Here is a 15880-nt window from a genome sequence, read left to right on the forward strand (position 1 = left end):
CAGGCATGTGTCCTTTCTATGAACACCCTCCTAAAATGCCATTTGCAGCTTAACAACTTTTTCCTGTCTTACTTTTGTATACCCAGGCCTGCCTCCCCACTATTCCATGCACCCATTTTCAAACGGAGAAGAATAGTCTTTCTCTGCTGAAAAGTGTTTTATATACTCACCCTTGATCGTCAATCCAAACAGTAAAAATGCATTTTACCTTCCCCTGGTAACAAAAACACTTATGGAAATAAATATACAATTATGCCTGAAGGGACCCACAAAACTGAAATGTTTTTGCATGCTCTAACTGGTCCATTGTAACATCTGCGTAGGCTGTTTAGTGTCTGCTTATCGGTATGACATGAAAGGCGTTGTAACTTTTTTGAAGATCAGTATGGGATGTTCATGTTATCATTGAGTGAAGTATCTTGTTTTCATTACTTTCAGTCCTAGAGTCCATTATGGCTTGATCCTTGGTACATTTCCCAATGTCATTTATTTACTTAGTTGTAATTCTGAATATCTGGTGATGATTTGATCCCTGAATCCCTGATTTTCAATTAAAAAGATAGATTTGAGCAAAAAGCACGAATTGGGGCCTTACCTCTTTGGCTCTGTTTGTTTATTCACAGGTTGGTGTTCTGCTCGAAGGATGGCACTTTCGCCCATCTGCAAAGAGGCAAAGGGCCTGTGGTATTTGTGAAATGTCAAGATCATGCATCCAACAAACACAATGACTGGTAAGAACTCTACATTATGAGCTCCTCCATAAACATCAATGTAAGATATTTAACATCATTTAGTTTTGCAGTTAAAAAAACACAGAAAGGCCTGGCTGCCAACAAGCATCCCCTAAATTACTTTGCTAGAATTGTCCAAACAATTTAGACCTTTAATATTAGCCATTAAAAGAAAGTATGCAGTATGAAAGAGAAATCTCATGAGAAAATTGACAGGAGCCTTGAACTACCTGCAACACTCAATCAATCAATCAATCAGGATTTATAAAGCGCAGCTGATCACCCGATAGGGTATCCAGGGCTTGCAGGTCCCGCATCCTTATTCGAACAGCCAGTTCTTGAGGGCCATTCGGAATTTGGAAAGTGAGATGATGGTCTGGAGGTGCGAGAGGAGGATGCTCCAGGTTTTTGCTGTGATGTGAGAGAAGGAGCGTCCTCCACTTCTGCTTTGGTAGATGCGTGAATTATGGGCAAGTGAAAGGGAAGCAGAGCGCAGTCTTCTCAACGGGTGGTTGAAGTTCAGGCAGTGGATAATGTATGTGGCTCCCTGTAGGTGTAGAACCTTGTGTGCATGGGTCAGCAGCTTGAATTGGCATCTCTTTTGTACGGGAGCCAGAAGAGTTGCCTGAGGTCTGGTGTGATGTGGGTTCATCGGGAAGGCCGTGGATGAGTCTGGCTGCAGCATTCTGTATGGTCTGAAGTCTGTGTAGGAGCTGTGTACAGTTGGAATTTAAAATCTTATTGCCAATCTCAAAAGCCTCAAAAATCAGGTTGATAGGCTATGACCAATTCTGAGGATGTGCAACCACATTAAGTTGATCTCTAAAGTGCTACTTTGGCTCCCAGTAAATACCAAGACCAACTTTTTAGAACTCTTCATTATCCACCAGCCTATTGTGGCGAGACTCCCAGATATCAACAAAGCCTAGCACACCATTAAACACCTGTACACCATACACAATTTTGTACTGAATAGCGTAAAACCTTATTGAACAAGGGGTCAGAGCCTTAGGAATTCAGGGTTGTAGACTAAGAAATGCATTGAAAATACCCCAAGGGTAAAAGTCAACCAGAGTGTCTGAAAGCAAAATCTTCTGACTTGTTTCAAATGGACCTTGAGACACGGGGAACATGAAAATGAATATTGTCCTGGGTCTGCCATCATTGGTTGTACTGTAACTTATTCCCATTGCCCTGTGCACTGACTGTTTCACTTACAGCACACCCAAGTAACCAGGAGTGGATGCACAGTGGACTACAGCATCTCTTAATGCATTGTAAGGGCTAAGACTTAAAGGAATGAGTACAGCTAAATTTAATCTAACATTATTATAAAACTCTGATCACTGTAGCATTTAAGAGGATTCCATGAATGTTCACTTTTTATTTCCATTTTAGATGTTTTGGGGCCAATTCACAAATGTATTTTCAAGTGCGTAAAAGAGTACAAGAGCACTACTATACTCACTCCAAACTTCCCTAGTGAATGTGCTTTATTATATCACTGCAATGAAGTTTGTGACTATTTCCAGGCAGAGTTTGCCCTGTAAGATGGGACAGGAACTCCCCATCTCAACAATAATGTTCAGTTTAGAACATAATTTCTTAATAAATGAGGCAATTACAGCTGCTTCCTTGAACTGTCCCCAAACAGCACATTTTATTGTGCTCCTTCAATGCATATGTCAATTACAAAGCCATCAGCACATGGTTGAGCTTGCTGGATGAAATTGTATTCAATAACAAAGAGGAGAAGGCCTCATACTCCTAAACTCAAATACTAACAAGGATACAAAAAACAGAATAAAGCCACAGATCTGCATTTTAGTTATTTTTAAAAATATTGCAGAATTATTTCCACTTTTAGAAGTCATTTTCCAGAATTTCTAGTTGTAATTGCTTCTTATTGCTTCAAGTCTCCATAGTAATCTCACAAGGGACTGATTCTTGAAATATTTGTGTACGTTTATGATCATCAGGACCTACAAATGATATACCCAGGCTCGTAAAATAAGAACTGTAGATTTTTGTGCGAGCAAATAGCACCAATGTACACAAAACACCACTAATTGCTCAGAGGTTTTTGTAGTTATTGGTATGGGTAAGGCAAAATAGGTGCTCCCGTGTACGTGCTATGGGAGATGCATTGCCAGTGGGAGGCACACCAACAAAGGTGTAATAATCTTGGTACTCACAAACATTGCAGATTCCATTTCCAACATTCAATGTACTTCTTAACTTAGGGCTACTTCAAGTAGACATAAGCTGTGCAATATGTGCATGTTATCTCCCAAAGCACAGAGGGTAAAACAACGCAACTGTTCATTTCCTTTTCTGCTCACCACAATCAATTCTTGGTATCCTTGGTGATCTTATCTATCACGACTGATTTCCTTTGTCGGTCCCACAAAGTTCTCTCATTTTTCCATTTACACCACTTCCATAAATGAAACCCATCATCTTCATTGTGTCATTGTACAATTTATAAGCCATTGATACAAAGATATCCACTTTCCCTGTCTTTATACCTTTCTTAGTAACTAAATTTTGAGTGGTGCTCATGTTGTTGGTGCTTAACTCATAAAAAGGCTCAAAGTATCCACTTTGTTGCCTTGTTGGCTCCCGAGGCCCTCTTACTCCATTCTGGACATCCTAATAACAGTCCATGTACTAGAAACGAGAAGTTTTATTTTAGTTCTTTTTGTTAAACTTTATCTTATGTGGATATGCTAGAAATCAGGCCGTCTATGGCCTATGCTGGACAGATCAGAAGTTCAGCATACAGCTAATTGAATCACTTTTTTTGTCAGCATTTAGCTAATTGCATCACTTTTTTGGAAAGTGCAGATAATACAGCATACACCACAGAAACACATACTGTTTAGATGGAAGTTCATTTTATTCATCTGTATTTTTCTTTAATGATATGCTAGAAATGTGATTTTACACAGACGGCCTCATTCTAAGTTGTGTAGTACAGTCTGGCACGAAAATCACCCAGTTGGTGCATAGTATTGGATCTGTCTTTATACCCTGTTTCTCCTCTTCTAAATTTTAATGTGGATTAATGTAGGAAAATTATCTCTGTGACCATTTTTGCACATCGTATTGCCTATACCGCATTGTTTCACCAGCACAATATCCTACAGGGAGGAACTGAGTTAATTTTATGGAATAAGGCTTTTGAACCTAATGAGGTATTTGTTTGAGTCAAGCCTTTTTCAATATTTTTTTGCTAATGACTGGTACCAGTATTCTTTTGAAGGGGATTTTTTGTGACTAAAAGATATATTTTAATGAAACTTCAAACATTGTTTTTTATCACCACTTTCTTGGGACTAACTCTTGAAAACTGCAAAGGTCTTTGGAACACCACTAGAAAGTTGCATTGTTCCTGTCACTTGTCAAATATTGAAATTAATGAGGCCACTGTTTTTCTTCACTCAATTTAATGTAATTTAATTTCTTCTAGAATATCTTTTATTTCTGAAATTCCTTTGTCACATGAATGCCCCTAACATTTTGAAACATTTTTATAGAAAGTTCAGTATGCTTAATACTTCACAAATTTGCATCAGTAATGTTTGGTTCAAGTATTCAGTTCAAGACAATGTTTTGACTGGCCTTGAACTGCTGACACTGCTGTTTTCTTGTATTATCTACTTTTCCACTATACACATGTAGTAATAACATAAACATAACAAAACAACTGTATTGCATGCAGTCTTTTTACAGTTACTAGACAATGCAGCTGTGGAATACTGATGTCCATGTAGAAGCTGGGTGGTCGGTGGAGTGGAGTGAAAGTGTTATGATTTGAAGAATATATCACTTGTGTCTGCTGATGTGTTTCTTACCCTTCGTGTTATTTATGCACACTTTTGCTGAAATTCACAAACGCTTTTCATTTTGTGTTGTAGATTTTGAATTGCAAATACAGAGCTGCATCGGAGCAGTGGAGAAGGTGTATGGAAGAAGACATGTTGCCATTTAAGAAATAGACCTTTAATATCTTAAAAACAAATTCAACTTTCAGAACCAAGAAGGAGTTACATGTTACTGACCAAGCACACACAAAGCTTGATACAAGTATTGCTTGTTGGCAAAACAGTTGCCCATCTCAGCGGGTTCAAGAAGTGCATAATCACATAACTTATTCGTATGCTTTCGGTGACTGAATAATTGATGTTCGCATTTTGAAGTACCACTTTACAGTAGAATGATCTTGGGTATTAAACATCATATTTAATTCTATTTATTTCAGTCAATCATTTAAGACTATACTAGATCAACTTTAGAAACTTGATAGAGGTCGTGGTGTCCAGCAGTTATTAACATATGCATTTAAAAAAAATCTTAACTGGATATATATTGCCCTGTCATTAGAACAAGGGTAAGAGTTTAAAAAACATTATTGCATAGTGCATGTTATTCATTGACAGAAATACTTGTGCATCATTGATTTCTTATTCGCTCATGATTTGAGCACACATTTGCATCTCCCAGGTGGTTTATTCTTGTCATATCTTGGTCCAACATGATTTTGTTTGAAGTACAAAATGTAATCCTATGCTTTCACCACATATTAATTGCTACATGCTTAAGTAAGGAAATGGTGCATCAGACTTAGCCTTGATGCTTTAATGACTTTGGACATACCCTTCTAAATAAAACAACAGCTCTGATTCCTGAGGTACTGATTACCCATGAAGCAGAATACAGATATAATCTGGCGATTGTAAAGAGTTTTCCAACTCTAGAAAAAGTGACATTTTGCTCTTCAGCCAAGCAAATGGAATTCCTTTTCTGTAGTTCGACCTTATGCTCCCAACCCATAGTACAGTGCTCAATAACCACTAACATTGCTTTACAAACGACCCTGGATTTGGATATGGTCTCTATCTTTCAAAACAGAACAAAACTGGAAAAATATGCTACTGTTTTCTTTGCTCATATTGTCACTGTTGCAAGAAAATCTTATAAAATATCAATAATAAGGTTACTAAAGAAAAGTGGAGGTAAAAACGGAAGCTGAAATATAGAAAAATAATATTCCTTATGGCCTTCAGCTCAATATCCACAGCTCCCTGTACTCTCTGAAGGTGTTTATTCATTGGCCTTGCTTGTTCGGTTTTGCAGTTTGTGTATAAAATAATGCTTAACATTTATAACAGATATGTAGTTTTCCCCTTTCATGCACTCAATATTCTGTGATTCCTTGTGTGCACACAGTCCACAGAGGTGGTCAATATTCTCTCCTTCAAGATTGCTACCCTCTGTACCCTGCAACACAACTCACATCAACCTCCTGGATTAAATAGATGCACATATTTCTTAAAGAGCTTAAGACAAGAATATCCAACATAGCCCCAGGAGGACAGGTTCCTTGCCACATTTCTAGGATAGCCTTTGCCTATGTAAGTAATAACCATTTAGGGTCACAGTATTTGTATAGCACCTCCTATGGGTATTTTGAAACCTAGTATAGATTCTTCCCTCCTGAAACAATGTTACTCATATGATTAACCATAGCAGTTCCTCCAAAAATATAGACACTTCCAGGAGTGAAATTAAAATACAGCACCAGGAGGACTTACTCATGATTTGCTGTGTGCTATATGCACTCCAGATGCATACACACTCTTTATGAATAGCCACTCTTCCAACTGCTGCAGTTCAGTATTTCATTGCTAGTCATATTTCTGGCTCTGAGATGGACTGCTAAATGTTTTGGCTACAATACTGCAAAGCATATTTCATAAGACCTGGAAAGAAATGCATAGGCTGAAGCCCGTTGACGCATTTTACAATAGAAATGCTGGAATATGTAAACATACATATGTTACTATAGTATTTCTATACCGACTGAGAAAACATTTTGGTTAATTGAAAAAGCACCTAAAGTCCTACAGGACAGCATTATATATGTGTTAAATTCTTGTATGTGGAACTGGAAAGTGTCTAATTTCTGCTACCCAGAACATTGGCATGAAATAAAGTAACATGTAACAGTTTTTGTACAAAATAAGTGTGTTCCATTTAATTTCTGCTGGGATATTGCAGTGACTGCAATTAAAGAATTAGAACTTACTGTGCCCTAAATATTTGGGTATGAACAACCTATAAATGACACAACATTTATTCCAAAGTGATGATGTTCCTGTTAAAGGTGGGTTTTGAATTTTGAATCACCACTTTAATAAGAAATTTATTGTTACAAGCCTGTTTTACCTTTCTGTCCTTCCTGTGTTTTCTAAATCAGTCTTTTCCCTCAAATCGAACACACGCTTAGCACATTCTCTCTTAACGGTCAGGGCTCTGTTAATAAGCACTCCCATAGACACTCTCCATTACTAGTCGCAAGTGAGCAGAAAGTTATGGGAAGCCTTTTTTGATTTACCAACCACTTTGAATAATGTGTTTTCGTCCTAAATAAACTTCATATAATTATTTTCAGATATAAGGGGAATACAAATAAGTATTAGATATATTTCCAAGGGATGGTTGTTATGCATTGTGGCCTACAAAAAAAGAGCATGCATGGACCAAATGACACACCAGGCACTCTCTCACAGCATCACATTGCTAGCCTTGGGGATTATGGTTAGCAGACTATAAACATAACTTGAAAATAGAAGGTGGTTGCAAATAATATGTTGTTTCATTAATGGAAAGGTTGTTGCACAACATGATTTAGAAAACTATTGAATTTGAAATAAAAAAGCAAATGTTATTGATAACAATCACATTTGCAACTGTTTTTGCCTTTACATCAAGAAACTTGAATATTTTGAAGACTGTTACAAATACAGATGACTCTTCGTAAAGTTTTATTTATTGTTCATGAATGTTTGGAAAGTGTAGATTGTATATATTGAAACTGTATTTTTTCATGTTTCGTTGCATTTTCATATATGTTAATATTCTTTGTAAATATAGATGGCATTTTTCAGCTACTTCAAAAAAATCTTTTTGAAGTTAACGCAGTACAGTATTTACCATTGTGTCTCATTGAAAATAAAGAGCACATAACTAATAAATAAGTCTTGTTCTCTGTGTTTGTGAAATGGTTTTATGAGTAAGGTATCACAGAAATTTGTAGGGATTTCTATAGTCCAACCAAGTTACATAATTAAGTCCTTTGATGATTGAGTGAAACCATCTCAGCCTCCTGGTACGCTTCGGCATCATGGGCTATGGTACTTTGCTTTCTTTTGTAATATTAGTGGAACTGTGTGTCTTTTCTCAGTTGCCCATGTGCTTATAAGCCAAATGGCTTTCCTCCTTCCATTTCATCTTTTCTCTGCACTTTAGAAATACAAATAATTCTATCTGCTTATGATCCAAAATGGGTGCCTACTCTATTTGACCTTCTTATTATTTAATAATAAGTTTTATAACTTTTAAAAGAGTCAGTGACTGTTAGGAGTGTGTATATGTTCAACATCTGAATAGAACTGCAACTACCCAATAAACTTAAAACGACTTTAATTGGTTTCAGAAGTGTGAAAGACTACATGAGCCCTGTTTGCATTTGACATGCTGCTTGCACGCAAATCCCTGCAGAAGATGCACCAAACTATCACAAAAATAAATTGTACTCTGTATAGGACTATTAAAATGCACAAATCCAGATTCTTTTAGCCAATTGCATTTCTGCAGATCTAGTGTACCCAGTGCAAAAACATCTGGAAATCATAGCAGCACCCATCAGCAGCAATAGCCCGTTTATAACAACATTCTTATTAGTATTGTGTTTATCTTTTGTGGTAACAGCTGTCAATGGCACACACACAGCAAATCTGTACATTTTTGCTACCTTTCAGTACGTCTACAGAACTGTGGTTATAATAAAAGTGTTTAAATTGTCTGAGACATCAGAAATCATTGTTAAAGATGGACAGATGAAACAGTATCATTGATGTTTGCAGTCATGAGTTTTCCTTGTTGATATTATGTGGCTAGAGGTTTAAAACCTACAGGCTGCTGCTAGAAGTCATAATAAGCTAACCAACACAAATAATGCTCTTTCCCTTATTGTCAAACGACTAGCCTGAGTTATGAAAGAAACTACAGTTGTGGTGCCCCATATTAAATTATTCAGAAACATGGATGATTGACAAAGTTAAAACATGACAGTTCCCTAAGCTTTATTTCGGATGAGTTTTGCATACTTAAAGGGAGTAGCATTTTCACCCGGTCCATACTTACTTGAAGAGATATTTGACCATCACAGGTTTGTTTGTCAATAGTGCATATATGCAGTAATCAAATTTAATGAGAGACGTGTGAAAGTGAAAGAAGGACGTTAGATTTATGGGACAATACAACCTTGTAAACTACTCTGAGGAGCATGTTAGAGGACATCAAGGATTGGGTTTAGTGGAGGCACAGAAATGGCAAGAGAAAAGTTCACTGTGAGATTAAATTAGTGCAAAATACAAAAGCAAACCATCCGAGACTGACTTTATTAAAATATAAAAAGGAGGGCAAGTCATCCAAGAGGTCAATCCTAAAAAATAGATTTTGTTGACTTCTCAACATTGTGTGTATTATTCAATGGTCATTATTAGCATTTGGTGTCATACATGATGAGTAGTGAATGCACTTCTTTTGTAAGTGTGCTCAGGATTAAAGTGCCGTGTGTTATGCACATGAACATGCCTGAGGCTTTTGAAAGGGTTCCTGTTATTCGGTTGATATGGTCCTGAATCATTATATTTTCCACCTGGAGCCAATAGAGTATAATTATTGAAAATTGTGGTCCTGCATCACTTGCTTGAGAAGCAACGGGTCTTTGCTTTCTTCCTTAATTTCTAACAATCTTGTCTTTGCGGAGAGTGGCAGAGCACTCATTGGAAGTTGAGCTATGTCAATACCAACTATGATTAGAGACCTTCGGTGAGATTACCCAAGAACCAGTGCCTCTACCAAGGGTGTATCCTGCCTTCAGTGATTTGTTTCATTAAATGAAGCACTGCAGCTAGTTGGTTGCATCTATTTATAGCAGTTGCAGGCAAACCAGGACAACAAAAGTGGTTCTGCTGAGCTACAGCAAAATGCTGGTCAAAAGTCCATGAGTTGATTACATCAAGTAACAATGATAATTGTACGTTATTTGAAACCGAGGACTGTACATCGGCTAGCCTTTGAGAAAAATACAATCCATGCTGATTAGCTGTAGTCTTTCATTCTCGGCTCTGGACAGCAGTAGTGCAGAAACACCCACTGGAGTCTCAAGGTGGGCTGTTTAATCGGTTCCCCACCTTAATCGGACAATGTTCAGAGAACTCATTGAATGGTTCTTTGGTGTTTTGTAAATGGCAGGTTGAGTTCTTAAAAAAAACATTCTTTTTTTAAATATTTCACTCTAGAAATCCTTTTTGTTATACAGTAGACTTTTCCACTTTATACTCTTCATTTCTTTTGGCACATATCAGGATATTTTGGGCAAGTCTTAAAGAGCAGTAAACAAACGTTTTTCTATTATGGAACATCCTTCAAGACAAAGTACAATAGCAGCAAAAAAGAAAAAATATATTATTATGTATAATTAATTTCTGTTAAACAATAATGTCTTGTACAACTCAATCAAAGGTAAAAATCAAGCAAAATATTTTTCTACATGTGATAAAATGTTTGGAAATAAAAAAACAGGAGGGGAATTTGCATTCTCCCTCTCTGAAAATGAGTGAAAAGTCAAATGTAAGTCTGTTGTTGAATTAGCTAGGGAAGAAAATTAAAGCTCCAGTCTACCAATAGTTCGTAGTGACCATTTCTGGTTGTGGATGGGCCTTAATAGAGGCGATTATATTTTCTGCCCTAAAAAACCTGAGGGGGACTATGGAGAGTGAGGCCTCTATTTTTCCAAAGGACGTCTGGCCCCAAAAGAAGAGTGTCCTGTATAGGAGCAGGTGTCAAAAGGCGGTACAGCGAGATACTGCTGCAGTTTCCCATTAGACACAGAAACCCATCAGTGGAAACAAAGATGTACTGTGAATGTCACTTAACACAGCTAGCAAGTGATAGACCATGATATGATATGAAAACATTTACTGTGTGTGTGTTTGTGTGTGTTTGTAAATGGTGAATACATTTGCGATAGAGCTTAAAGGGAGAGAGAGAGAGATATGCATTATCATGATCATGGTTATACTTTTTATTTATTTAGTTCATGCTTTGTACATCGCAGATCACATCATGTCAACACCAGAGTGTTTTTGAGAATTGTGTTAGGGAGAAAAAGCAAATGTTAAAATATAGTACATAAAACGGAATTGGAGTCAAGGATCACATACCACATAGAAGAATAACTGGAAAATGGGTTTTGATAATAAAATACCCCTAACAATGTGCTGTTTAAAGGGTGATTGTCCTTGGATTTAGTTGATCAACAAGTATTAATTGTCTTATAATACTTGCCTGTGTAGCTAAGGACCTCAACATGCTTGACAAAGACAAGGTAGGATCAATGTTTGATTCCTTACGCTTGTGAGAACAGGTCTTGCAAGCTGGTTTGTACAATTTTATAGTATTCGGTGTACAATATTATTATAGGGTTGCCAAATTGTGCTGAAATGCTTCAAATAAACCCTCTTGTCCCAAAACCTGCTTAGTATTTAGTTTCAGAATTCAAAATGTGATAAAGTTTTTGAACTGACATAATAGGTCTTGAACCAGATGATTAAAGTTTGAAGGAGGTAATGTTGAGGGACACATCAAAATGTCTATAATTTGGAAATTCCAAAAGTGTAATTAATAATCCTATACTTTTTTGTAATAATGTAAAGGTATACATTTGTACAGTTTGGAAATCTTGAGTTTGACATAATAATTCTAATGGTCAAATACCCGTAAACAATTTTCTTTTAGACTATTTTTTATTCTTTTTGCTTGTATAATCCTCGTTGTCATCATGACCGTAGACTTCAGAATTTCAGAGAGACACAGAAAAAACAAATATGTGTTTCGCCCTCCTCACCTAAAATAGCCAGGGGCTCTAAAGCCTAAGTGTAAGTTAATTATGGCAAACATGACATGAATGAAACAGGTAGAACTAGTACATGCACACAAATGCCCATTATACTGACTGTACTAGAAGTGTTGTTTCTGCTGCACTCGTGTGGCACTGCACACTTGTATTATGCACCAAAGAATGCCCATGAAGGCTAAGGTTATAAGGTGTGGAAAGGCATACTGTTTTCACAAAGAAGTACTGTTGGAAATGTAAATGTCTCAGGTTGGTAGCTGGCTCTTATGGGAAGCTGGGACTCCAGGGCAGAAACATTTTGTCCTTGCATGAAGCCCGTATTAGTTGCTGGCAGAAAAGGGGTGCAGTCTGTGCAGGAGGGTATGTTCGTAGTTTCTGCGACATATGGATTTTGTCACAATTCTTTATTGTCTCTCCTGCTCTGCAAAGTGGGACAAGTGATCTATGGAGGTTGTTTGTCTGGAGCCTTCCTAGGGAATGTACTTTTTGTACTTGGCTTCTGGAGTGTCTAGGAAGTTTTTCCATACTGGACATTTTGTAGGTAGTGCAGGTGCTTACGAAGTGAAGTGAAGTGTTGTATCATAAGTAGTAGTAATTTTAATTTCAGTAATTGGAGTAGGGATGTTCTCTGTTTTGTGAGGGGGTTTAAAGTGGAGTGTGACTATAGTAGCAACAGTTCAGTTCTGTCAGCCTGCAGCGATTGGTTATCTATGGAGTGAGTCCAAAACGTGTGAGCCATCTTGGAACAGAAGTTTTGTAAGAGTTGTCTGAGTGTAAAGGGTGTATAACCCCTTAAAGAAACATATCTTTAATATAGCAAAGCATTTATTCATACATTATATTCATTGCCATCATTGCAAAAGAACAACATTTCTTGATGATTTTTTTCAAAATTGTATATACATGGCATTCCAGAGGGCCTAAGACCACTACCCAGAGTGCTAGTATCATTCATAATAAATTTGGACTGCTCTGCCTGTGAAGCATATAAACAGTAATTTAATCAAGCAAAGACATACTTTTTACTAACAGAGTTTTAAATCAGATTTGTTTAGCATTTATCAACATACAAAACAGAATATTGTAGGAACATTGGATAGGCAGCAAACTGCCTATAGTCAGTTGATGCCACTTCGAAACATTTCATTAACAACCTTCCCCAACTATCCTTTCTCGTCCCTCAAAACCTGACAGACGGCAGCAGTACTCAAGTTATCATGTTTAGAATTGCTATTAGCTCACTTCCAACCAGAATCCCTGACTGGGGTAGAGGTTCCCCTATGCAGCTCCCAGTGCGGACGCAATTTGGATGTCTCACAGCGGCTATCCAGCTATCCCTTCCAGGCTCTCTGGATCCTGCACTTGCCTAAACACCTCTAGCTACAGGCTGTTGCTTTTCAACCTCAGTCCTCAATATTCTGTTGTGGGTACCAGAGTTGTTTAAACTTCCGGGGTAGTCCCTATATCTGTAAACCAATTCCTCCACTCTCATGCACAAATTGAGATTCAATTCGAATTGAGATTTGATTCCCACTCCCTTGGTGTAGGTAGGACTGGGCTTCCCAATCTCCTGACTAAGTCTCTCCTCCCTACCGCTAGGACCACTTTACAAAAAAACAGGGCATATTTCTCAAGGGTCTGCTCCCCCCAAATACCCAATGCCACTAAGTGGGGTTTTAGCTTAATGTAGCTCTCCACCACCTTAGACAGTCGCAACTCTACCTGTTGCCAATATGACTGTATAAGCGGGCCTTCCACAGTGTGTGGCAGTGTCCCTATCCATCTGCACCCCCGGAGACAGAGGTCTGAGTCACATCATTCCATTTCATACAGACTTTCCCTCGTAAAGTACACCCTTTGGAGGATGTTCAGTTGGATCTTCCCGAGGATATCAACAGGCCTCACCCCAGATATCGTCCTCCAAGATTCACAGGTCTTGTTCCCAACAAGTCAGGTCGGGGAGACTATGAGCCAATAACATATTTTACACTGAGCAGATGGCATGCATGTGTACAGAGGAAAAAGACACTCTATATTCCAGTGGGGATTCCTCAGGCAGATCTTCTAGTATGGGGTTATAACCCTTAAAGATGTGCTGCATCTGTAGGTACCTAAGATACTGGCTACCCGACATCTCATACTCGGTTTGTAGTTCCTAAAATGTGACCAGCTTGCCCTCTCTCCAGATATACCCATTGTCAAGATGCCCAATACGTCTCACTTCCTGTGACCCTCAATTCTCCTAAGCTCCTTCAGCGCCTCAGTCTCTCACAGAGGGGTCACCAACATGAACCGTCCCATCCACCCAGTGAGCCTCTCGGCCCACTGCCATATCCTGAGCGCCTGCACCATCAGCACAGGTAGCGCAGGTTTCCCAGGGGATCCATCACTCTCGTATCCGGCATTAGGGAGGGCTCTACCTGATCTGAGGACATCCAGTCATTCACCACTACTAAACGAGTCACCCAGTAATAACAGTCTCAGAATTGGCATGCCCCCATCCCAGGTCTTCTGGTCAGTGTTTTCAAAGCCACACAGGGGCTCCCCCATTCCAGAGCAGAGTTCTTGTGGCTTTGTCTACCTATCCAAAGAACTTGTGTGGCACGGCATAGGGATTATTTTGGAGAACGTATATGAACTTTGGGAGATAGATCATTTTAAACATCCTGGTCCTGCCAATTAGGGACATTGAGAGGTGTCGCCAATGAACCACATCCTGCTTGTACGTCTCCAATACAGATTGGCCTGAAAGAATCGCTCACGGTCCGATGTGACATAGATTCCTATGTATATAAACCCTTCAAGTTCCGGCCTGAGTGGGTTACTCTGCATTGGAGGGCACCCTTCCATCATGGGGTTTACCACTGATTTACCACAATTAATGACAACCCAGTGTATTCCCCGTACCTCTGTAGTATTTCCAGCACTCGTCGTGGTGCGTGGGTGGGCTCCGCCAAGTACAGTAAGACGTCATGCGCATAAAGGGAGATCATATCCCCCCAGACCAGATCCCAGCATAGGGCCCTAATTTGGGTATCTCCCCGGATCCAGCTCTCCAGCAGCTCCAGAGCCAACGTGAACAGTAGTGGAGCCAGTGAACAACCCTGTCTTGTGCCTCTCACAATCTTTATGCCATATGACAGCGCTCCATTTGTCCTCACTAGGGCCACGGTGTCATCATCCAATAGTTTGACCCATCCCAGGAAGAGACTCCTCGAATCCCATCTTTTCCATGAGCACCCCCAAGTATGACCATTCTAAGAAATCAACTTGGGACCAATATTCTGTTTCTTGGCACCGTTGAATGGTGGTGGTGGTTTCAGAAATGCAGCTGCATCGTACGTCGTGCCCTAATCTACCCCGTTGAGAGTGTGTGCTGTTCAGGTGGCGGCAACTGCTCACTGGTGGTAAATGCACTTTCTGCAAGCACAGGCTGCGTGGGTGCAGTTGGGTCGGCCTGTCTGAGCAAAGATCATAAATAGCCCCCCTCTTTCTTGACGATAAGTAATAATTCTGTTTTGCGCAATTGATCACTGTTGCATTTAGCTTTTGCATCGCACCTGGTTGTCACTGCCTTTAGCATTTTGATTGCATCTATGATGGCTCTGTGTTATTGCGCTCCTCAGTCTTTTGTCTTTCAGCATCACCACTGGATTTTGGTAGGTCTTTTGAGCGTTCTCCTCTGCAGGGCCCTCCCCTCCCTCAAGGACTATATAAGGGCAGGAGAAGGGCTTGGATTCCACACACGGCAGCTCTGAACTGCTTCTGATAGATTTGCGTGCATGTGGCACACAAAATCAGTCTGCTGGGTTGTTGCAAATACTCAGGAAGAGCAATCTTGTTTCTTTGGCACATATATTTATGCTTACTTGTCGGCAGGTGTCAAGAGCACATAAAGGACATGCTACATATGAAGCTCCTGGTTAGAGGGCTTTATTCCTCCACATACGATCACTCACTAACTCACTGATTACGTCATAACTGTTAATAACCACACCTTAATGCCTCCCTGTTGATTACGTAATCTCTCTCCTAAGTCAGTCCAGAACTGCGAGGGCCCTAGCATACGTAGTCTCACTACACTACACAAGTTAAACGGAGTAAGGTGACCTACCCGGAAATGATGTACTACTTTGGAAATGTGTCTCTTCTGACAGTA

At 39.1% G+C, this 15880-nt stretch overlaps 1 protein-coding gene across 3 annotated transcripts in view; it reads left to right on the forward strand.

Moving 5' to 3' along the window:
* The window catches only part of LPL (lipoprotein lipase), a 57785-nt gene extending 50011 nt beyond the window's left edge, over positions 1-7774 (forward strand). For all 3 annotated transcript variants that reach the window (XM_069218572.1, XM_069218571.1, XM_069218570.1), the window contains exons 10-11: positions 624-731; positions 4652-7774. In XM_069218572.1, the coding sequence (XP_069074673.1) occupies positions 624-731; position 4652 (109 nt within the window). In that variant the 3' untranslated portion in view covers positions 4653-7774. The remainder of the gene's footprint in view (positions 1-623; positions 732-4651) is intronic.
* The last annotated feature ends 8106 nt before the right edge of the window (positions 7775-15880 follow it).

Source organism: Pleurodeles waltl, chromosome 12 (genome assembly GCF_031143425.1).
Source record: "Pleurodeles waltl isolate 20211129_DDA chromosome 12, aPleWal1.hap1.20221129, whole genome shotgun sequence".
Taxonomy (NCBI): Eukaryota; Metazoa; Chordata; class Amphibia; order Caudata; family Salamandridae; genus Pleurodeles; species Pleurodeles waltl.